This window comes from Pararge aegeria, chromosome 17, assembly GCF_905163445.1.
Source record: "Pararge aegeria chromosome 17, ilParAegt1.1, whole genome shotgun sequence".
NCBI lineage: Eukaryota > Metazoa > Arthropoda > Insecta > Lepidoptera > Nymphalidae > Pararge > Pararge aegeria.
The window spans coordinates 16,101,571-16,126,114 of NC_053196.1; the positions used below are offsets into that span (position 1 = coordinate 16,101,571).

General features: G+C 36.4%; 2 protein-coding genes across 6 annotated transcripts in view; both read right to left on the bottom strand.

Moving 5' to 3' along the window:
• Positions 1 to 8,661: 8,661 nt before the first annotated feature.
• On the bottom strand, positions 8,662 to 9,544 carry LOC120631277 (the record flags this gene model as incomplete). Its single annotated transcript, XM_039900761.1, has 1 exon — positions 8,662 to 9,544. A coding segment is annotated over one exon (852 nt), but the record flags the coding sequence as incomplete, so codon positions are not given.
• Positions 9,501 to 24,544, bottom strand: part of LOC120631081 (disks large homolog 5) — a 34,538-nt gene continuing 19,494 nt past the window's right edge. For 3 of the 5 annotated variants that reach the window (XM_039900507.1, XM_039900506.1, XM_039900505.1), the window contains exons 16-28: positions 24,122 to 24,315; positions 22,523 to 22,602; positions 21,782 to 21,912; positions 18,999 to 19,092; positions 18,682 to 18,775; positions 16,338 to 16,420; positions 16,013 to 16,076; positions 13,933 to 15,869; positions 13,581 to 13,855; positions 12,956 to 13,176; positions 11,932 to 12,083; positions 10,413 to 10,632; positions 9,501 to 9,654 (exon numbers count right to left, since the gene is read on the bottom strand). In XM_039900507.1, the coding sequence (XP_039756441.1) occupies positions 9,548 to 9,654; positions 10,413 to 10,632; positions 11,932 to 12,083; positions 12,956 to 13,176; positions 13,581 to 13,855; positions 13,933 to 15,869; positions 16,013 to 16,076; positions 16,338 to 16,420; positions 18,682 to 18,775; positions 18,999 to 19,092; positions 21,782 to 21,912; positions 22,523 to 22,602; positions 24,122 to 24,315 (3,652 nt within the window). In that variant the 3' untranslated portion in view covers positions 9,501 to 9,547. The remainder of the gene's footprint in view (positions 9,655 to 10,412; positions 10,633 to 11,931; positions 12,084 to 12,955; positions 13,177 to 13,580; positions 13,856 to 13,932; positions 15,870 to 16,012; positions 16,077 to 16,337; positions 16,421 to 18,681; positions 18,776 to 18,998; positions 19,093 to 21,781; positions 21,913 to 22,522; positions 22,603 to 24,121; positions 24,316 to 24,544) is intronic. The other 2 variants (XM_039900508.1, XM_039900509.1) reach the window with 2 other exon arrangements.

Here is a 24,544-nt window from a genome sequence, read left to right on the forward strand (position 1 = left end):
GTTTTATGGCAAAGCTTCTGGGTAGCAACCAATCACACGTCTTGCGCATATAAGTCACATGACTTAGGACTCAAGTTGGAAGCCTTGGTTTTTGCATTATTTCTATATTAATTAATTAATTATTTATATTATACAATACATAAAAAAAATATTCATCATTCATTTTAGTACCCATAACACAAGCTATTTTGGGGCTAGATTATGAAGAAAGGTGTATTTTTTTTAAATAACAAATGTAATATTTTCAAAGTTTTTTTCTATGTGTATTGATGAACAATTTTATTACGTGAATTAACTCTTTGCACCGATGTACGCAACGTGCCACCATATTAACTACATATAGAAACCGTGTAAACGACTAATATTTAGACACAAAAACCCCTCATTACAATTTAGCAGGCGACAGTAATTATTTTACCATTAATATTCTAAACGTTACCATAAAATAGGGGAAAAAGTTTGTGAACGAACATTTGGAGGGTGCAGTGGCGTGCACAGGTTCTTCGACCAGGGTATGCCTAAGGCAGGAAAATGGAAAAATTCAATGGAAAAATTTCCCTTCAAATACGAGTTTTATTTTATCTAACTCTTATTGGAAGTGCAAAGTGCTTTTGTGCATGTATGAAGTGCACGCCACTGGGCGGGTGTGAAGTGAGACGTGCCCCGTGCCCGGGGGGAGGGGGGGGGGGGGTTCCTTTATGTTGGTAATTGTGTGGTGAAAACTGAAAAAAAGTTGTCTATTACAAAGGCCATACCGCACTAAATATATTACCAAAATAGAGAGAAAGAATCTAAACTTTATAATTTTAATTATATCTTGAATATCTTCTCTAAAATTAGCACCATACTTTATACAATTAAATAATCTGTAGTAATAAACAACCGTTAATAGGACGCAGAGATTAGAGTTAGAAAACCGTAGGCCCTGATTCTAAATGACATTGAAATTATAGTTACAATATTTTGTGACGTCAATTTGACTGCGCATCACAATAACCGTCATCACGAATACAAGTTAGATATCTAATTTGACTTCGCATCACAACAACCGTCGACAAATACTAATTTAAATACCCTTAGTACGCCATTTGTATCGCAATGGTAGAGTAGCATTTGATCGTCATTTCGTAAAATTAAAATGGACCAAATGTTTATCGCCATAAAACCGTCTATTCAGTTTTCTTTCTCAGAGATGTTTTTGTCCATATATAATATCTGCCTCAATACGGTATTGATAATTATTGTTTCATCAAACATTTTAAAGATAATTCTGCCCACTGATGGCGACAAAAATAAATAACGGTTTTATTATAACATTGCATTTAAAAATAATCATTTACTTTACCTAATGAACCATTATGTAACACACGTTTCTCTAGATTTTTCTCTATAGAAGAAATTTAACACATTTCACGACTAGCGTCTGTAGTAGTAGAGTGAAAGGCATTTTAAGCTTCGATTTAAAGTAATTCCATATTCGCAAAATTCGCGGGCAGAAAGATTCTATACTGAAGGGTTTGTTAATTCCTATGTCATATAGAATAGGGTCCCACAGTACATAAAAATATGACAATTTATATGTTTCACTTTAGAAATTTATAATATCTGTAGATAGAAAGTAGTTTGAGAGCTTCACTTAAATATAGTTAAGTAGTTTGAATTCAAGAAATTTTATTATTCCGGGCCATTCCATTTTGAATATAACGGTTTAAATATTGTTTGTTATAGAACACGTGGCGCCATCTGTGCACCCAAAAGAACAACAAAACTTTAAAAGCGCAGAGGGAGAAACCTATAGACAGATTGTTGTCATCTATTTTACTTCTACAATAAAGAGTAGCATTAAAGGCGAAATATGACTTAATTTGGACACCCTTTATCCCTAGAGAGATTATACGCGACTTGAAAGGTTTATATAAAAATCGTAAGTTAATTGAAGTGGCATTACCAGTTTTATGGGTATATGCATTCGCTAAGCTTTTCGTAAAAAAAATCCCCAAAAGTAAAACAAGTTTGACATATAAATATTATGTGATTAAGACATTGATATTTGCAGTTTAATAAATAATTTAGACATACGAAATAGCTGTATGAGATATAGCTTGAAGGCAACTCTTAAAGGTGTGGAATTGAGGATGAAAACTAGCACCAAAAAGGTATACTTATTATATAATATTACCCTATTTGGATAATGTATTTTAAATATACTTGAAATGTCTATAGATTTCTCCATCTACGTTCAAACGTAAGCATAAAGGCTGTTTCACACACACTCAAGATTTTGTTAAAAAAACGGTATCCCGACTGCTCATTCAGGTATTATTTTTTGTTTTTACCTAATAACAGTGATGTGCATTTTTGTGTTAAGCAATAAATTCTACTAAAACTAATTTTGTACCTTTTTGTAGAACTTCATATACATACAATTTATTACCGAGTATTTAATTTTAAAAAGATCACCTCTCAAAAAAATATATCAACCTTTTGGTATTTGTTTCTATAGCCGCATATCGCCGTATGAACAGAACCCGTGCGTGTGTGGAAAAGCCAAACGGCAAAAAGCGAATAGTGCTAACGTCACATAAACTCGTATCAAATCTCTGTACATAAAAAACTTAACCACTAAAAACTGTGCTGAAAATTATAAAAACAAAATCAATATCGTTATAAAGCCTCATCACATGTAAATATCAATGAGATCGCATGAATCCATTCTGCATTTAGCACTGTTGTGAACTTATACATTGGTGCCAGTTTGATAATGCAACAATCTTTACACTAAACTGGCAGGTGTAAAATTGTCATCTTCATAATATACTAGATTTTTTTATAACCTGTCTTTGAATCAATCTCATTCTCTATTAGTGCAAAGCATAATTTAAAAAAAATATTACAAGTTTTTTTGTTTATATTATTTTTTAAATTTTAAAACATGCTTTACGCTTAAAGTAAAGAATAGATATATAAAATATAAGACAGGTGAGAAAAAGTGTAATATAAATGAAAAAAATGTGATACCGTTTTGGATTTGCTCATTAAGCTCAGGTGTACAACTGAATTATAATGTATTGTATTATTGTGTCAACTTAAAGTTCTCTACCATTTATATATTATATTTAAATACATTTCGACGCATACATTAATACTCCTTCGACAGTATAGTCGCAGCGGATCTTAAGTTAGTTGATATATATTATTTTATAATTGTTGATTGTTGATACTCTTGTTTTAGAATTACAATCCTTATTGTAGAGACATCAAGGTAAGCCCACAAATCCGAAGGTCTTACTAAGTCGAACTGAAGTTGGTTCTTTTATTTTATTCCACATCGAGTTAGCCCTTCACTGCAATCACCTCGTCAGTTATGATGCAGTCTAAGAGTGTAGCGGGCTAACCTATATTCACCTAACCGGTTTCAACTCGACATCTTCCCGGAACATTTAGTCGCTTGGGACCTTTTACATTCAAGACCACTGCGCTCACCGCTTTGCCGAAATCGTCTAAGCTTTAATTCTTGAAACATTGAAATGTAAGCGTTATTTAAAGTGTTATTTTAAGTGTATGTTTCACGCGTGGGCAACTAGTAGTCGTATATTGCTGGCACTACTCGCACAAAAATATTGAAACATTTACTTTATGTCACTTAACATAAAGCACACATTCCAGTGCTTCCAAGGTCATTACACTGACTCCAATGTAACCATTATCTCTTTGTCAGAAAGTCTGTGGTAATTTTATCTGAACTAACGGTGCATCTGTACGTAAGATAAAATACAATCAAAATATTTACCTGTGATTATTGTAAATAATATAATTAATAGTCGTTATAAATTTATATAACGCAAGGAAAGTATTTCTTTTGTATGTATATCGAATATGAAAAGTTGGTCCTACACGTATATATATCCAACCCTAAATATTCCGTTTATTTGTTAAGTACCCACGTATGTGTGGGTAGTTACTTAATAATTACAAACATGTATAACGTATAATATATGGACGTCTAAAGGTCTAACTAATATCATCGATATTATAATATGCTCATTATGGTGCCCCCACTCAGGAGTTATATAACACAACTTGCTGACCCAATATAACACCATCCACCGCGTAGCATCGTTTCCCAAACTTCTAGGTAGTTACTTAGTTTGTTGCCGTGATGTTAAAAAGCCTATAACAACCTCGAAAACAATTTTTTTTATCCGACTTTGACGGCAGGAAATTACCGCTTTCAACAAAAAAAAACCTGTCATCTTCAGATATCATTATTAGTACACATAGCTATTACTTTATCAACAACCTAATTTCAATGAAGGCCGCATTACAAGATTTTCTGAAGTGTCAGTTGGTTGTGTTTTACAACCTGTTTGAGAAAAATATTTAACCCAGAAGAATCCGGGTTATTTGTTGTTTTTATAAACCAACATTTAACCGTTTGACAGCATTAATCATTATAATTTATTGGCTGTAGATGTATACATTTATAATGCAAACTAAATTTCTGATGTATGTATCACTTTTCGTTAATAATTTTTGTCATATAACGTTATATAACTTAGTGACAAAATGTTAATGAAAACTTTATAAGTCAGTGGGGGCACCTAAACGTTTTATTATGTCATCTAATGTTGCAAAGTGCTTCCTAAGTGCAGTGCAATATGTGTACCATACGTTAACAAATAACATTATTAATGTTTATATTACGGACTGTTTATTAATAATTATTATTGTTTTGTTACAAATGTTCGTTGTACTGTGTCAGGACTGCCTTTTATTATTTTAATGACAGTCCAAAGTGAAGAAAACTGAAGGAATTATTGCGCAACGCCTGAAAACTTAAGAAATTTTCATCATTAAATTTCAATCTTTAATTTAAACTTTTCATCTTTAAAATATCATGCTCAGGCAGTCGAAATTTCAAAGATTATATAATAAATATTAACTGAATTAAAATATTGCAATAAAATGGCCAGATCTTAGTTACAATCGAATTAAATACAATAAAAGAAACGTAGCGCTAAAAGTTTAGGTACAGTCCGATTCAAACTTTGTCTCGTGGCGGAGGATAGCAGCGTTGGTTGCTTCGCGCATGTAGTCAATTGTACCGCCCCGCTGATTGGCCGAAACGAAGTTCGAGACGTCAGAAAATTTGAATCGGTACGTAGACAAGTCCCAAGGTCACATATGTCATATCTATGAGTGAGTTTCGGTGAGTTAATTTCTTACTCATTGAGTTAATAATTGACTCCGCACTCCCTTGTTGCCCTGTCGGGGAGGGAAGTTGCCTCACTATATACTCCTCACAAATATGACCAAGGTCACATCATCACAATAGGACACTAACATCTTCATGATCCTGTAATGTAGACGTTTACGAATTATGTTCCAAAGTTTAAAAAAGTACTAGTTAAGTATATTCTGTTTAAAGCAATCTGGTGTTAAAATTACAAAATAATGTATCAAACACATTATACAATTTCTAAAACTCCGATGAATTCTGATAAATCGTTAAGTGTATAAAATTGTCCAAGGACTACGAAAACCGGCCCAGCCAATTCTAGACATCTGAACCATTACGTTATACCGACTACAATTCTATAAATATCTATAAACATAACAAAACTTTACGACTTCTCTTGATCCCTAAGGAACTACCTCGAACAGACTATGCTACTCTTATAAAATGACCCTAAGAGCACTTTCTCACTAGGAAACCAGTGGCGGTGCAATCAGTCGCGCCAACAAAATGTTTGCAGCTCTATGGAGTTTACCTCACCCGGTTTCCGCCAGTTTACACAACCCATTTCGTGTCGTCAACCGGGATTACCCTCTTCCAGTGTCACCACTTGTATGTATATACACACACACCAGTCGCGCTACCAGGAAAGCCCCTAACACATGATACTCGTACGTATAACAAAAGCATTGTTAAATCTTCGACTTGAAGCTCTGGTATCTGCTCTGATGTTTCTCAAGAAATCACGGTGTTCCAACCGTTGGCGCCGTCGTGGTATCCTAGTGAGATATTAGCCTTAATCTAATGTTAACTGCGTTACTGCATTCGTCTACTATCTAAATACATGGGCTAAGACACTTTAAAAATTTCCACTATGAGTTTATTAGGACTCTTACACGTTCTTAACACATTTTTTATCCAGGGCCTTGGATATTATGTGCCTTTGAAATATTAACCGCGCACTTAATGCATTTTGTAACATAAAATATTATATCTCTTCTTAAAAGAATAACCAATTATTACGACACAAACATTAGTTAAGAATGTGTTACGAATAAAATTTTTCGTTAATCGACCCAGCACTTTTGCCAGAGACCCGTGCTTTGAAACAGTCGAAAAATACCTAGAAGAACCTACCCATGTCGGAACCAACAGCCTTTAAGTTTGTTAATATCTATTATACAGCTTATAGCATAAAATGGGTAAAATTTCAGGAATATTTCGTATTTATTCTAACTATACTATCGCGTTTCAAAATAGCTTAGTTCTAACAATCCCATGATAGTAAAATTAAGGCAAAACAGCACAAAATATCTAGACTTACTTAACCTTCAGTAAGTAAAATAAGTACTTAGTGCTTGAAAGGTTTTACTTTCATAGGTAGCTGCATTTGTGACTTTTTTTTAATATTTCAGAACTCAGTTTGAGATCGACTAAACAAACCATTACTTTCTTTTTAATGAATTTCTCAGGCAAAATATAAAGGCTTTCAAAGTTACGTGTATAAATGTAGGTTATATATATAGGTTTCAAAATACTTTAAAATTATAACTATTGATCGTGAGATAAAATACAATGTGGAGAAAAACTGTATTATATTATTTTTTATAAATATTCATATAAAACTTTGTAATACTTTATTCGATCATATGTTGCTACAGACTAACTGTGTACAGGATACAATAAATCAATAAATTACGCAAATATTATCTTTTGACTGGTTTAAGCTAGGTGAGTGTTCTACTGCTAGAAGAGCATGTTAAAGTTTGACAAAGACTAAAAAACTTTAAAAACCAAATCTTTTGCAGATATAATTTTAAGTTCAGATACTCAAATTATAAAATAAGACTGTAACAATAGATATAACTTTTTTGGCGTGACAATAGATATAACTTTTTTGGCACAATACTTTAAACAACCATAAAATATCGTCTTAAACCCAAAAAGTAAGGAAATTCTTGGCACATTGTCGTTAATGAATTCAGATTGATCTCCTTTCGTCCGGAGTTAAGAAACTACTGCGCGTTTTCACTAAAACCGCCTAAATAAAATGTGTAATGATTTAGGTTATGTCTATAGAAAAAAAATGCTTCACAAACACATAGGTGATAACTATTGGTCAAAGGTATAACTAGGAATATCCTAAGATTAGGCGTTACTTATTTATGCATTGCCTTGTTCGTTGTTAGTGAAAGCGAGTATATGACACGTAATTTATGGATGATCTTTATTCAAACGATTCCGATGAATATAAATGTAAATTTTAAGAAAAAATCCTGCAGTATTTCTTTATACCACAATCTACGGAACATTAAAACCTACAATTTGTCCAAGTATCAAGATTATTTTTAGCAAACGTCTTACAGAATATTTATTGTATAGAGGTAAATTCTCAAACTCCTTATTTTTAGTTCTTTTATGATACGTCCAATAGCACCTACGAACGTGCAAACTAATCTGCTGGCATTTCATGAATTAGTTACCATAACATCCTATCGGACCAACTTTGGCAACCGTGTATACATCAAAGGCGGCAGCCGACCTAAATTAGAGCCGGAAGTTGGCATGTCGGTAGATGCTATTTGTGTCCGCAAGAAATAAAGCTTCTACTCATTTAGCACCTACACATTGCTAATACAAAGTTTAGACCAATTCTGAACACGTACGTTGACACAAAATGTTATAAGAATACAGAGAACCAATAGACAGTTAAGATCTAAAATAAGCACCGAGTTAAGGAAATATCGAGGAAGAGTTAGGCTTCCGGATGTCATGTTTTACAGAGAAATAGTATATTTGGTTGAACAGATATTGAAAACAGAAACTGAAACTGACGATCATTTGCTATTTGTATAAGATTCAATGAAAGCGACTAACTGCAGTAGTAAGCCTTAATTCCACGGTGACCTTGTAGTAATTGCTACATTTACCTTTGGAATAATTTAAATTATGCAAAGTCGCAAAAAACTAATGACAAATCAATGTAACCCCTCGCATTGAGCAAGCAGTGACGCAAAAACAGATTTTGTGAGCCTAATGGGTACATATATACTTGGCGGCTTCGTAGCTTGTCCTCTCGCTAGTCTTAACTCTGCGATTTAAGCCCTTAATCCTACAAATATTCATATTAAATTAACGCCCTCCAAGCTGTTTTCTTAAAGAGTTTAATAGTTACGTCACTGAATTAAATTAATGACCCATGTAAGGAAAGTAGCAGACTTTGATCGTAACAACTAAAAACAATTTTATTATAAATACCCTATTTCTCGTACATAATCAATACAGTGTTCCAAAAAATGCGACTGTAAAAAATTCAAAATACCTCACTTATCTAGCCTAACTCTTCAATAAATTCTCAAAAAATTAATAATAATATACAAGAAAGTTTATAGCTTAATAATCACAGAAGGTAAATACAAAATAAATTAAAGAAAAACACTATATTATATTTATATCTCAGTAGGATTTCCATAGTCCTTTAATAGCTTTGAGCTTCGGCGACTTTTTCGTTGCCTCCAGCTCTTGCTTGAAACTTATAATGAACTTTTCACGTAAACTCAGTCGTGGGGATGACGGTTTCAAAAGAAACTTCTTCAAATCATTTGTAAAACTGGATGCTGTGTAATTGGGTTCGTCTTTCAAGGATTCTTCGTTGCTCGATTCTAGGAAGGAAACGGATTTATTCGATTGTACGGAGTTCTTTCGTTCCCGCGCGCGATTAGAAGGAGTAGATTTAGATCGCGAACTGATCGTCCCTTTACTAGATGGAAGACTATAGCTCTTCGATGCAAGAGAATATTCGTCCTCCATGGAATCTAACGTGTCTGTGGAACGGTTACAAATTTTGCAGCAAAGTTGGCAATGCTCCATATCGCTGTGGTACCTACCGTTGCAAAGAACAAAGTTCTCTCGCATACGAACATTCCGCGGGGGTTTTAATCTACTTTTGTCTTTATATTTCGAGTCTTTGTTTTTCAACCGTTTTCTTTTACACTTCGGGCAATGTTTGCGTGCGATTTTGCGTAGCTCTTTCAAGAACTCGTAGTCAATTTCAAAGTATTTCGCGTCCGGTTCGGAGTAGTACTTTAAGTCGCTATCCGTGGAGTCCTTTTTTGGTTCTTTCGGTTTCTTCTTTGCCTTTTGCTTGGGGGTGTCGGGTTGGCCAGGATCGGAGTAATATCTGACGTCGGCGTCTGTATGCTGGGGGGGTTTATCGTACTTACAGTGCGTGCAGAACGTGACGGACTTGCGCGAGGGTGTGCTGGAGGAGGGTGTGCGGGTTGGGGGAGTGGGGGGAGTGGGGGGCAGGGGTCAGGCTTGCGCTGAAGGCACCCACAGAGTCTTGTTCTGCTCTTCCTCGACGGCCTCCTTGATTTGCGTGCACATGTACGCTATATTGACGCCGGCTGGGATTTCAGCTGAAATAATACATCCAACAATAAATTATTTATCTACCGATCGCAGGTATTATTAAAGGCAATCTTTGATTATACAATGATTGATTATTTCTTTTTTAGATGTTCTTTTTAATTTAGAATTGAGGACAGTTTGTTTGGTTATACTTCTTTAAATTAACTGCCGTTTCGGTGTAGGTACACGTGATAATACACATTACAATTTTGTAATTCTCTTAAACCAATACTTTACATCTTTTATATTTTGAACTATTTAACGTATAGGAGAAGCATTTAGAGTCTAAGGCTCACAAGATGGATATACCCTCTCTACTACGAGGTGAGGAGAGCATGTGCTCTGTAGTGGAATATAAATCAGGCCGGTAATGTAAAAATATGAATTATTTCATTTTTCTTTTTGACAATGTAACATATTATTGAATGACGATGATGAACATATTTCCAATAAAATATTCAAATAAGTGATATTTATTAAAGATATTTATTTGATTTATCTTTTGTCTAGTTTAAATAAGTAGGTAAAAAAATAATGCAAATAAAACAATATATTATTTACTATCTCAATTGGTACATTCTGAATTTCCATTCGAAAACAGATAGGTACATGTTAGCAAAGATAAATTTATTTTAGCGAAATACCTAAAAATCCTCCGAGAATAATATTATTTATATTTTTGTAGTAGTTTATATATTCTGCAATTATTTTTAAAAATGAAGTACATAATTAATAGAAATATATTGAATAACAAAAAAGAACTTACCAGATATATAATTCCTATATTCGTTCTCCACTTTGAGCCCGTGCTCGTACATTTCCTTAGCCGCTTTGGCGGAGACTTTGTCGGCGGGGTACCGCGTGTCCTTCACCTCTTTGATCTGCTTGAAGGACTTGAACTTGATGAACAGGACTATGGGATAAATCTGATGCTTGTGAAGTTTCTCGATGGTCGGCACGCTCACGTCAACTATGCAGTGGATGCCCTGAAGAAGTAAGGCAATATACATCGTGTAACTGAATTACGCAATACTGTTGAAGTATGCATATGTATATTGCATAAGAAATAGCCCTTTAAAAATATTAAATCAAAAGGAGCTTATTTATTTTAGAATTCAGAACATACTAAGTGTTTACTTATGACGACCTTATTGAAGATAAAAGAGCAACACGCGCATAGTACCTACGCTACGCAACTCGTACCTAGTACAGTGGCAAAAGTCACTTGATTTTAATTTTGCATGTGATGTAAGGGCTGTATCTGATTTATTTCAGTAAAAAGTATGGCAGTGGTTTTTTCAAATTCTATTAGCGTCTCGGTTTCACAGATAAGTCTCAGATACAGTACATGATGTACCTCTAAAGCCTGTGAAGTATTATATAGGTTTTCATTCATATGTTGTATAAGTGAAATAAAAGCACAGCGCATTCATTACATACATACCTGGTTCTTAAGCGGCGTTAAGGCAGTCCAAACAAATAAACATGCTCTCGCAATTTTAATCAGGACAGATGGACCAAGTAGATGGAAAACCTGATGGTACGTGGAAAACCTTCGCTATAAACAGAGCAACATTGCAGCAGGGTATTCTAGAAATACGTCCTGCAACGTACCGCCCAGTGCCCGTGAACCTGAGGTGTGGACATTACTGAGGTGCCTGTGATTACACCGGCAAACACGCTCACGCAGAATTGCAAAAACTCAATAATCATAGCGGTAGAACTGTCACGAAAGGGTCTGGTGCTACTAAAAAGCGCGACTACTACTAAAATGTCATCTAAAATAGGATTATCAACAAAATAATGTACATTTCTCCTTAAGGTATCAATGAGTGACAGGTCCGGTCCCGTGTTCAATTTCCGGGGAACAAGTTTCCCAGCTAAATCGATCTTGGACGAAAATTTGCTCGAGGATAGCTAGAATCCTTGACAAACGAAGGATTATTTTTTTGCCTCAGCAACACCAAATAGCCAATATATAAAAAAGACAAAGCGGAAGCGGTGGTAGTCTAGTGTACAGAACGTCGCCCTCACGGAACGACCAAGTTCTCTAACCTACTTAACAACGAGTTATGTGCACTTATAATCTAAGGAATTAAAAATATTACTTGATTTAACGGTGAAGGAAAACATCGTGGGGAAATCGCATGCTGAGAGTTCTCCATAACATTCTAAACTGCCATTCTCAACGGCCAGTGAAGTCTACCAATCCGCACTTGGCCAGCGTGATGGACTACAACCTAAGCCCTTCTCACTCCCAGAGGCCAGTGGCCTGCAGTGGTTACCTTCTCGGCCAGGTCCCGGAGCGCCCGGGGGTCGGGGCGCGCGCGCGCGAACACGTGCGGCCAGTCCGTCACCAGCTTGCCCGCCACGCAGTCCCGCAGCGGGCCCAGCACGGCCACCGGCCGTCTGCTGCCGTCTGCCGCAACAGAATTACCTTTGCGCGCCAAACATCGAACGTCACCAGCCGCAAGGGGCGGCCGATGCTTGCCAAACATTCCGTGACCAACCGCACATCCCATACTTGGTCTTACGGAAAATAAATAAATATACTACGACAATACACACATTGCCATCTAGCCCCAAAGAAAGCATAGCTTGTGTTATGGGTTCTAAGATGACTGATATACAGATTAACATCCAGACACTGAAAAGCGCACATGTTCATCACACAAACATTTTCCAGTTGTGGGAATCGAACCCAAGGCCTTGGACTCAGAAAGCTGCCCACTACGCCAGTCGGCCGTCATACCACCACGCAAACACAGCTAATACTACATATATAAAAAATCTTTATAGTGTAACTTGAATGCTGATATGCCGTGTGGTGACGGTAGATGAGAATACAATAACTGTCACCATCCCTCATCTTCCCACGGGTTTCGTGCGAGGTGACTATGGAGTACTACTACCATCTACTGCGATCACCAACCTGTCAATATCTCCCTTTGAGAGAGGCGTTTAATACAGCCAGTTATAGGCTATAGACGAAACAATGCAACCTGATTAAACCTGAGTGAAATTTTGGTGCTGAAAATATTTAATATTTATATCAATAGCGAAAGAAAAAATTCTTTCAATTTGTTTTGAAATCTTTCCACACGTTTATTTCTGTAACAGCTGCTTTTTAAAAGACAAACATGCCTGCGCGTTTCAACGCCAATACATACTCTCCTGAACGCCTCATTATTAACTTCGAGGAACAATCATGAATTTTAGTGTAATCGTCACAGTTTAAAGGAAGCCAACGCCTGACTGCAACAATCCTCCGAAATATGACAGAATTAAAGAAATTATATTATAACTTACAGTGTAATCGCTCTACCCTCTGATACGAGAGCGGTGGAACGTCGTCGGCCAGGGTGCCGGAATCGCTCCAGCACCCTAGCTCAGTATTCGAGAAGGAAGCCAATTCCTTGCTGTCTCTGTGCTTTTTCCGTCGGAAGAACGACCTTCGGGCTGTACTCGAAGCTCGCCTTTGCGCATCGTTATCTAATGTTCCTACCGATCGCCGAAGGATTTCTTCGACCCTGGATGATAAAAAGAAAAGTACATATAAAAGACAGGCGCTAATTAGTACACTTAAACTTGAAAAGGTAATCTGAAAGTCTGTTGTCAAATTTATTAAGCTACATAAATTTAAAGTTCCATTTTGCAACAACAAGAAAAACCTAAGTACGTAAAAGTTAAGTACTATAATATCGAGTTCAATTCAAGGTCAAGTTTTGACTTGCGGATTGGCTCGCAACCAAACATTCTAGTTGACTAAAGTTTTGATAAATATATGAGCAAACCTGAAAGAGATGTGTTGTGAGAAAGGTGTGGTATCCAGTTATTAAAAGGAAAGCAAAGTATGTTAAGGTAAGGATTTCTTTAGTAGACACTGGGAAAACAGGAGTAGTGAAAATCGTGACAATAAGATAGATTTACTTACTTAAATTTACTGGGTATGGTTCCCCACTGTCTCTTGACACCCTTGAAGTCTAGCTGCCAAGCGCGCCAAAGCCCCGGAGCACCATTAAACAGGGTGTTATCCACAAAAAGCACTTCATCCTTCCGGAACCATAGAGAATACTCGTCTATAGTGTCCATGCCTATGGAAGTTATCTTTGTACATCTGTCGAACCCCGCGCGTATGTAGAACGCGTCTCCTGGTTTGTCTTTTATTTCGTGGTATTGTTGAAGATCGTGCCGGACTAGAACGCTGACCTAAAAATATACGTATTTTTATTATCTTAAGGTAAAAAGAGAATACACAAGGTATTTAAGATAGTTTATAATCTTACCTTATCCGCTGGTTTCGCTAACTCTAGAGCTGCCTGCTCCGCGGTCGCCCGCCTCAAGTCCACATTATTGTACTCCAGGATCTGATCTCCCGTACGCAAACCAGCTATATAAGCAGGCGAATCTATTTGCACACTATGCACAAATATACCCACAGCATTACCCCCGACCAAACTTATACCTAAATCTGAACAATTACGCATCTCTATCAACAAGAACCTAGGCAGATCCTTATTCCCCTGCGATTGCCTTAAGGTAGCCACATCTGTGGATGGCACATCCATTCTCAAAGACTGTTGTGGACCGGGTGAATTTCTAGGTGTTGGCGACCCAGATAACGATACCTCTTCATCATGAGAACTCTCCCCGGAAGAGGAACTACCAGGCACATCCATTTCATCCTTATATTTCTCAGGGCTATATTGTACGAGCATGGTTATGGAGTTTCCGATCTGCCGTAACACACTCGCAGCTAACGTATAAGTTGCTGAGCGCATATTTATACCACAAACTTCTAATAACTGATCGCCGATTTGAAGACCAACTTGACTTGCCAATGAATTTTCATTCACAGTCGAAACAAATACTCCTCCACTGCTTGGAGGGCAGTATATCTGAATTCCAAGCGGCTGCTGACTTTTGTCTATATGCACCCGTCGGAGTTCACCAGGTAACGGTTTATTCCAACCTAAGCCACAGTATTCGGGCATGGAATTTCTTGTTAATTTATGGGTAAGTTGCTTAGCTCCCCTTCCAGGGCTTAAAACTTCGACGTGGAATGTCGGCATTGGAGAGTTCCTCTCGGAACTCCTCTCTATAGACCCCGTACTCAGTTTTCCTGCAGAATTTTTAGAAGTTACACTGGGGTTGGACGGTATTCGAAATCTCTGATTTTCTTTCTTCCTGGGAAACGTACCACCTTCATACGTGTGTTGGTATTCCCGATTCACTCTCGGTACAGGATTGAGATCTGACATATTATGCGTGTGGGATGTAAAGGAGTGCATGTCATAAGTCGTGCCGATACTTTCGCCCGACTGACTTTGAGGTATATTGGTAGGGCTCGAAAGATGTGGGTATCGACTAGAAGCATGAGGGTTTGAATTCGTAAACGGACCTCTGTAATACTGGGACTGTAGTCGAGATTGCGTAGGCAATGTGCCCGTCATAGGGAAGTTAGCATTACTATTCAAACTGTCCGGACCAAAGCTGTCACTATCTGAAGGATATTTATTCACTGTTTTAGGCGACGAAGACTTTTTTGACGAATAATACTGGTCGAGGATATCCTTTCCCGTGTGGTTTTTAATCGAATGGTCCAATGAACTCGGCGATTTTCTCGTGACGAAGTCTAGAGAAGTAGGGCCCTTGTTGACCATAAAATCTAAAGAGTGAGGGCTTTTGGTCCGATTTCTTAGCGCCGGTTGATAGAATAATGAATCTTCTGATGGGTTCAGCACCAAACTCAACCTGTTCGGGGTGACGTCTTGTTCGTAATCGCTTATGGATATTTTGTCTTTCTCTAACGTGCGATTTTTGTCGAAACTCATATTAGGGGGAGCAAAAGGGTTGTGGATAGCCAATGGCGCCGGTTTCGGGAAATGTTCAACTGCAGGACTAGTTTCTATAGATTTGTACACTGAATGTCGCGCGGGCGCTGTCACTTGGGTTAAAGGAACGTGTCCTAAGGGTATCGGGTTTGAATTTCGGTTTGTGTTGGATCTTTGTGGTTCGGGCGGCAGTTTTGTGGGTGGACTGAGCAGGATAGACAGTGGGGGTCTCTCTTTCCTGGACCTAGGTTGAACTATGGTGCCAGTGGCATTATCCTCAAGTATAAAATTCGCGCGAGCTTTGGGCCACGTTCCGCCATTTTTCGCATCATTTTGCGCCTCCTTGTTTTTTCTACGCGAACGTTTAAGCACACTGCTAGTTTCTTTAACTGAAATAAAAAAAACATATCGAATTTGTCATCGCAAAAATTCATTAGAGTATAATTTAATTATGGTCAAAAATAATTCATAAATTAAACTATATTATGATTTATATTGGTTAAGAGTATACGTTTGTTTACGAGGCACTCACTTGTTTTTCCGTGATAGCTGTCGATAACGGAATCTAACTCTGCGATAGCATCTGATTCAGGCACCTGAAACAAACAAACATTGTTTGCACATTTGTATTCAATACGTCTTACAATAAATTAATATAAACGGAGCAACATTGAATGTCGATTCCAATACGTAATTAAAGTAGTGACAAAAAAAAACAGTAAAAAAACAGTTATATTGATTTTATTGGTGCAACGGACATATATGTTTTACTATTTACGGACATTTACTTCGTATTGATCAAGGCAATATGATGATATATTTTTTACCATACTACATGAAATAAAGATATACTTTACCTTATTTTGTTTATCTTTAGATTTACTGCCCGTGACAGCTTCAATCTTCCCCCGGATCATGCCCCCAATCATGTCCCAAGTCCCTGCAAAACGCGATGCAATACTAACGTTCGTACACACTGTTGATAAAGTAGGCGATACACTGCGATTCGCTTCCACAACAATAGCGATTTTCGTGATGCAACCATCGATCACTAATAAATTAGTGATGTATAGAAATGAAAAGATTTTTTAAAAAACGTGATTGTTTTGAGGTTAGCTTAAAATTAGTACACTTTAAAATTAGTACTTTAAAATTAGTAAAACAATAACATAACTTAACCACTAATGAATGAAATGATGATCACTGTAAAAGTATGAAACTGCGTAACAGTGATCACGCCCATCTCCAAACTTAAAATTTACCACTGTTCACTAGATATTTATCAAAAAATCTAAATACATTCAAAAATATTAATTAAATTAATTAAATAATTTTAATATTTTATTAAACAATACCCAATAGCAACTTAATCGACTGTATACAAAAATACAAATCTGGGGCAGTTGAGACACTGAAAATCTGTGCCTCACGCCTCAAAAAAAAAAGTGCCTCAAGGTCTCTGTCTTAAGGTATAAGTAGATTTTGGTGAAAATTCACTACTCCATAAATATTGTCATTAAAACAACCTGTCCTAACAACAGCACACACCTTCAAAACATGTTTGTAACCTAGAAGTTTCTGTTACTAACAATATTATGATTGTACAAAGAAGTCGTGTCTTAAATGGCTACGTTAATCTTTCTTTTACAAAAAAAAATTAGTGCGTTTTTTTGGTGACGTGTGAAATACGCCAACTCAATGTACCTTCACAGATTTTTGATGTTGGACTGATACAAGAGACTCGTCCTGCAGTGGACGAGTCTTTTGTATCAGTCCCTCCATTTTGTATAAATTTTCGCAATCCTATGTCACTTACCGTCAATCCTCTTCTTTATTCGGCCCAGTCTAAGTTTGTACAGTTAAAACAAATCGTTATCTCTTATAACCTATCCAATATTAATTCCTTTGTTAATATTTTACGAACAAAATACGCACAAATAAGGTAAAAATACTCAGTGCACCACGATCCTTAGCCGATACATCGATGAATTACTACAATCTTATCAGCACGCTCCTCGATTGCTGATAGCGATAACGCCTTGGAGTTGTGCCCAAATGCAATTGTTTCGTACTAGCACATTATACTACACTAGCGGTTCTCTGGATCTTCGTCTGAGTACAACATTATAAAGTTTTTATTTTTTCAACAAAGTACCTAACTGTACCTTTATGTTAAATATTCTATAACCTAATAATTTGGCTATCAAATGCAAAAACTATATTTAAACCCGACTAGCTCAGAGATATGCTCGGTCAAATTAATAATTTAACTTTATAATTCAAAGTCAAAGTCAAATATTTCTTTATTCAAATAGGCACTATATAGATGGCACTTTTGATGCGTACATTACATGTTAAATATGACATAGGAGTGAGTTGATGGCGATAAATAAATTCGTCAAATTAAAACTGAAGCTACGAGGGTTCCAAACGCGCCCTGGTCTAAGAAGAAGCCCACAAAAAACTTAGTCAGTTGTTATTTTTTTTTTTCGTTATCACCATCTTTAACAAGTCTTCTTATATAATTAGATTTTTTATCGTGGAACTTCGGCAGCTCCTGTAATAATTCGATCTGCAGCAACTCGTTAGAAATGATCTAAAGAATTGAGGTTTACTACACCAGTGGTAAAAAACAACATTAATTTGCTGCATATAGAAACCACACCGCTGACCCTCGACATAGTTACCTATACCTTCCTTATACACAACTATTATTTTAATTATTATTACTAAGAATATATTTTATCTCTAAAAATAGATTCTTAGTACCAGCCCCGGGGTTTGCAAATCAGAGGTGGTTCACCTCCGTGCCTCTGAGAGCACGTTAAGCCCCTCCTGTCCCTGATCCGGATGTATCGGAACTATCGTCTCATCAGCCTGTATGCGCGAGAGAGGAGAGAGGGAATAGAGGGGATAGACCTGCGTTTAAGAACTTGTGTACTATAATATCTCCCGCGTAGTTGGAAAATCTCTCTGAACTCTCTGACGACAGTGTCCGAAATCGGTCGGATGACGTTTATGATATTCAGTCAAGCCTATTGTTAAACTTCTCAAGCATTCTCAGCAGGTAAATGTATGCCCAAAGAATCTTCTTTGATTGGGCGTTACTTACTTATTGCCGTTTCCGTCGACAGTGAAAACGGGCATAAGACAAATAACAAATTTGCACCCTTGAATAACAAATAACTAAAGCTAACGTACCTCTTTCTTGGTGTATCTTCCCCTGGCTTCCGGCGGCTACATGGTACACGTATCGCCTGTCAAAATCCGGCACCCCGTGATCTATGTGTACCTGCTAGAAAAATATGCAACTTTGTCACCTTAGGTATTTTATATAACAAGATTTGCACGCTCGGTGTAGGCATATATTGGGAAGTATTTACTATATCCAAAAAATTGCTTATTTTTAAAAACTAGCCACTGCCGAAGCCTTTAACCAGGTAAAATAGATGTATTTCTAAAGTTTTTTTTTTTTTAATCCATTATAGATAAATATTTTTGAGACTAGCGATAGTTACCTTCGGTTCATGTGGCGGCGCGGGCGGTAGAAACGCACCCCATGGTTCTTCAGCCGAGGGGGTGTTAGATGGATACGCGGGCTCGAACGAAGACCTGTATGACAAAAGATTTGTTTTAACCCAACCTATTATCGACTGGGTCTCCTCCGACAATGAGAAGGGTTTGGCGGTCTCACACACCTTGGAGACCATTATGGAGAACTCTCAGGCATGGAAATACAAGGTTTCTTAGTTTAGCTTCAGAAGCTTGTAGTAATATGATTTTTTATGATTTCATGGATGCCCCATCCTATAAAATAAGAAATGTTTTTACTACATATTATGCAGGTTTCCTTACGATGTTTTCCTTCACGGTTCCTTCATATTTTAATTGCTTAAAACGCACATAACTTAGAAAAGCTAAGAGTTGCGTGAGGTAATTGTTTCCCAGAAGTGCAAAGTCGAAGTCCTACACACTGTGCTAGCACCGATAACATCATCTTTAGCCAATTAGTGTTCCCCATCCGTTGAACATGAGCATACTGGGTTCGATTCCCAGGTAAACCAACGAATTGTTTTCCAGAGAAAAAAAAGGAAAATAAATAAATAAAAGAAATACACCACGACAATACACACATCGCCATCTAGCCCCAAAGTAAGCGTAGCTTGTGTTACGGGTACTAGGATTGCTGATGAATACCTACTTTTATGAATATAATACACATAAATACTTATAATATACTGATAAACACCCAGACACTGAAAAACATACACATAAACATCACACAAACATTTTTCCAGTATTGGGAATCGAACCCAAAGCCTTGGACGCGGAAAGCAGGGTCACTGCGCCAACCGGTTGTCGAACCGGAAAAATAACTTAAATGGCCCGTATTCAAAATGAGCAAAGCCTAACCATTTAACCATCTGCCAGATTTATAGGAAACACCGATAATATAATAAAATTAAAATTAAAGAAATACCTGCTTGAGCAATATATTCAGTAAATGTTGTTTTTTTTTTTTTATAGAGCATCCCCAATTAAATAGGTCCCTACTATGTAATGCACTTATATCTGTAGTAGTTCGTGTATTGGATTTTATGGTCTAACAAATGGGCGCCATGGTCTAACAAGAGACCATAGCAAACTTAGCCGGGTATTTTCTTTTTATTATCACCATCTCGGAGAGCAAAATAATACTTTTAACAAAATAACTATACAAAGTTTAAAAAAAATTACGCAGTGACAACCATAACACCAAGTGCTCACATTTAAGGTCATCGAAATGGGTTCACGGATTACAAAGGCAACAGCAAAAAAGGTAACCTAGATTATATTAAAACAGTAATTCACAAACACGCTCGTAATTTTGACGTAAATGTTACGTTACGTTATTTTATTTGAACTTAAAAACGTATATAATTCTTACTATCTCGACTCGTTACAAAGATCCGTACTTATCAAACCATAATCGTTCAAATCCGAATAACCTTTAGCGAGCGATTGGTTAAAAGCCGTAATAAATAACTGGCTTCGCATCTACTGTCAAATTGCTCAAACACGCACAATGTCCCTAGAATATTTTTCCAGATGAATTAATCAAAAGGTGTAAGTCGCGTGCGAGACTCATCTGAGAGATAAACATCCTTCAATGGTAAAGACGTTAAAATGCATACTCACAACATGTAAGCATAATATTTACTCTTTTAACGGAATTGGGTACAAACGTTTCTTAAGTAAGTTATTTTTTCGTGAATTTTTCATTGCTGTGTGGTGAACGAGAAAATTATATATCTTAGGAGTTAGATGTTTACCAAAAAAAAACCCGGGGCTTAGAGACCGTAAAATTAACTGATTTCGGTCTTTAACCCCTTGTTGACGCAATAAGGTTGATTTTAGTTTGCAGTTAGCTTTAAAGAAAATACCCATGCATTTTGACAAGGTTTAATGCGACTGTCTCTTAGTATTTCACATAATTATATTTATGCTTTGCGCTGTGTATGTACAATGGTCGAATGTTTGGATTTATGTTAGGTGGAATAAAAAAGTTGTAAGGTCATTTTTTCGTGAATTTTTCATTGCTGTGTGGTGAACGAGAAAATTATATATCTTAGGAGTTAGATGTTTACCAAAAAAAAAACCCGGGGCTTAGAGACCGTAAAATTAACTGAATTCCGGTCTTTAACCCCTTTTTGACGCAATAAGGTTGATTTTAGTTTGCAGTTAGCTTTAAAGAAAATACCCATGCATTTTGACAAGGTTTAATGCGACTGTCTCTTAGTATTTCACATAATTATATTTATGCTTTGCGCTGTGTATGTACAATGGTCGAATGTTTGGATTTATGTTGTGGAATAAAAAAGTTGTAAGCCATGCTTATAATGCATGTCTATTTGTTACATATTAAATATGAAGCCGTATTAAGTAGCCGACTTAACACTTCATTTACTCACTGCTTTCTTTATTAATTTATTTATTTGACCGAAACACAGCAACAAATAATATTTTACATTTAACATTTCTTTTAATTTTGTAATTTTAAATAATTTTATATCTTTTCACTAATTTTATTTGATTTTAACTTTTTATGTTTTCTTTATTTACGCACAATAATTAAAACGCTTTAATAAAGGTTAGACTGGTAGAAAATGCCTCCAGGAATTTCCCTTGTGTACATTTTAAATTCTTTTTTTTTAGTTGTGTATATAGAGTTAAAACAAACAAATGCTGCTTGGTGCAGAATAATTGGTGGTTCTCTACTGTACTGCTAATGTATATGATAAGGTACATTGAAAATGTTGACCTGTTCCTAGGATCGCAGCACGGATACAGCGGGCGAAGCACGGTCAGTAGCACGCAGTCGTACTGACAGTCGTTGAGAAGCGCGGTCGCCTCCGAAGCGCTCTTCACGCCCTCTAGCGAACGATTGTTTATCTGTTTACAAGGAAACACAGAAACGTTATTATCGCCATAAAACATGCTTTCGTAATTAAAAAAGGGTTGTTTTCTAGTTACAGCAGTCCCCCTTGAATATCAAATATGTCGTAAATTTGTTTATCAAAGAACAAACAAACTAGTTTATAAACTTGATTTGACCATGTGATTAAGAGGAAATAAAACTTTGTACACATATTCTTGGAAGTGTTATAAGTAATATAGGATACTTTTTATCCCGACATTAAGCTCGATTTCTTTGGGAGAGGGGATGAAAGTGTTTGACGATTTTACACCATAACTCCGACAAATTATAACCGATTTAAATAATTATTTTTGTACTATAGAGGTTATAAAATGTGTTTAATTTTGCCCAAACTTTGTGTAGATCTGATGAATGTGGTTGGAGATAGAGGACAGAACTCCTCAGCGGACAGCAGCAAACCCCTCATTTAAGGATACTGAAATTTTTAATTTTTAGAACTACAACGAAATTGAATGCCACATCAAAAAACAAACGCAGACGAAATCGCGGCCAACAGCTAGTATTTAATATTCTTTTCATATAACTTATTCAATATGTCAAAACGGATAAAATGAAATAACTTACACTAACGACCCTGTCGCCGACGTAGAGGTTGCTTTCCTTCGCAGCCGCACTCCCACACGCTATTTTGCCAATGAAAATACCTGTCGACACAATTTTCTAGACATTAGTACATGTATAAACTTCACGTAGTATAAAACAAAGTAGCTCTAGCTGTTTGTACGCTGAGATCTCTTAAACTTCGCAACGGATTTTAATTCAGATCTCAGCAATAGTTAGAGTGACTCAAGAGGTAGGTTTACATGCAAACACGCATATTATATTTTAACATGAGGTATTTTTAAAAATACCTCATGACTGTGAGCTGTCAAAATTTTCATCCAAAATTAGCGAAAGCATAGTAATATAAACAGAAATAAATATTGGATAGGAGAATCTTCTTAACAATTATTCATTGTAAAATCAACATATCCTGAGGATGCTCCTGTTTCGGAGCGAAACGTGCGTAGAGGGTACATTGCCGAAGATCTGTTTGGTGTGGAGTATAAGGATTGAAGAAATTATAAATTACACCATACAGATTCTCCTGCTTTTCGCGGATTATAGCAAATTAAGCTTAATTTTCATAATAAACAGAAACAAGACAAGAAAGAAAAAATCCCTTTATGGAACAATACCTGTAATATTTAAAATTTGTAATATTGAACATATTTGAACAGCATTGATTTTTGACTTAATTAAATAGTGGCCTTGAGTTTCGTTTTAATTTGTTGTCTTGATTGTTTATTTTAAGTCTATTTTATGATCTATTGACATTTTAACCTCATACTTGTTTACAACTGATATTACTTATCTACCGATACACTATCGCATAATGCAATGTGGTATGCTGTGGTAGCCTATATGTTGGTTCTACAGTATGCTAAACGTCTACCATTTGTAATTTACCGTATTTACCTTTCTATATTTCTATAAGCCTTTTGGTATCCAAATAAATAAATGAATGCATGAATGAACGAATGAATGAACCACTACAGGTAGAGTTTCTACAAACAGACTGACTTGACGGTTCAAAAGTGCTTATAAACTAGGTCTACTTAAAATAAATGAATATTTAATTCTGTATCAATCAACTAATGAATGAATGTTTGAATTAATGAATGGATGGATATACTACAATATACACACCGCCATCTAGCAGCAGTTACGTGTGTTATGGCTACTAAGATAACTGTTGAATATTTTAAATGAATAATATACATATTTACTTATGCAAAGAAACACCCAGACACTTAAAAACAGTTATGTTCATCGTACAACCATATTCCAATTGTGGGAATCGAACCCAAATCTTTTTATTTACAGTCGAATTAAATGATCCTGTTAGATTTAAAATTAGGTTAAGATTAATAAATTATTTCACTGATTTCTATCATTTCATTTGGTAATTTAAAAATGAATAAAGACAACATGGCCGATGGTTTTAAGGAGTCAACGGTCAAGATCTATTTAAAACTTCTGATACTAATCAAACTCCGACATATCAATATGATAATATTATCATATAAGTGCAATGTGAGAAACAATTTCGTTTCGAAAGGTCCTTGACTTTCATATATCGGGAGTTTTATTTTTAAATAAAATAGATGTCAGGGGACGCACCGTGCTGCAGCGTGAGGCCGCAGTGCGGGCTCTGTCCGCCCGCGGCGATCCTCAGCAGCGTGCGAGCGGCGCGGGCGCGCTGCAGGCGCAGGGCCACGGGCCCGCGCGCCAGCGCCGCTCGCAGCGCCGCCGCGCACGCCGCGCCGCGCGCCCACTGCGACACGCCGCACGCCTCCGCGATGCGGTCCAGCACTCTGCAACACGCTAGCTTTCACACCACACCCCATCTCATTTAGTCATTTTGTTTCATGTGAAACTACTCGTACTTTAGAATCTTTGACACGACAAAGTAACAAACACATACATTTATGAACGAGATAGTATAGAATTTGCTAATTTACATTTCGTTTCCTATTATTACTATGGAAAACTAAATATGCCTCTTTTGTTTTAATATTTTCACAGAGTGATTATTTATAAGGT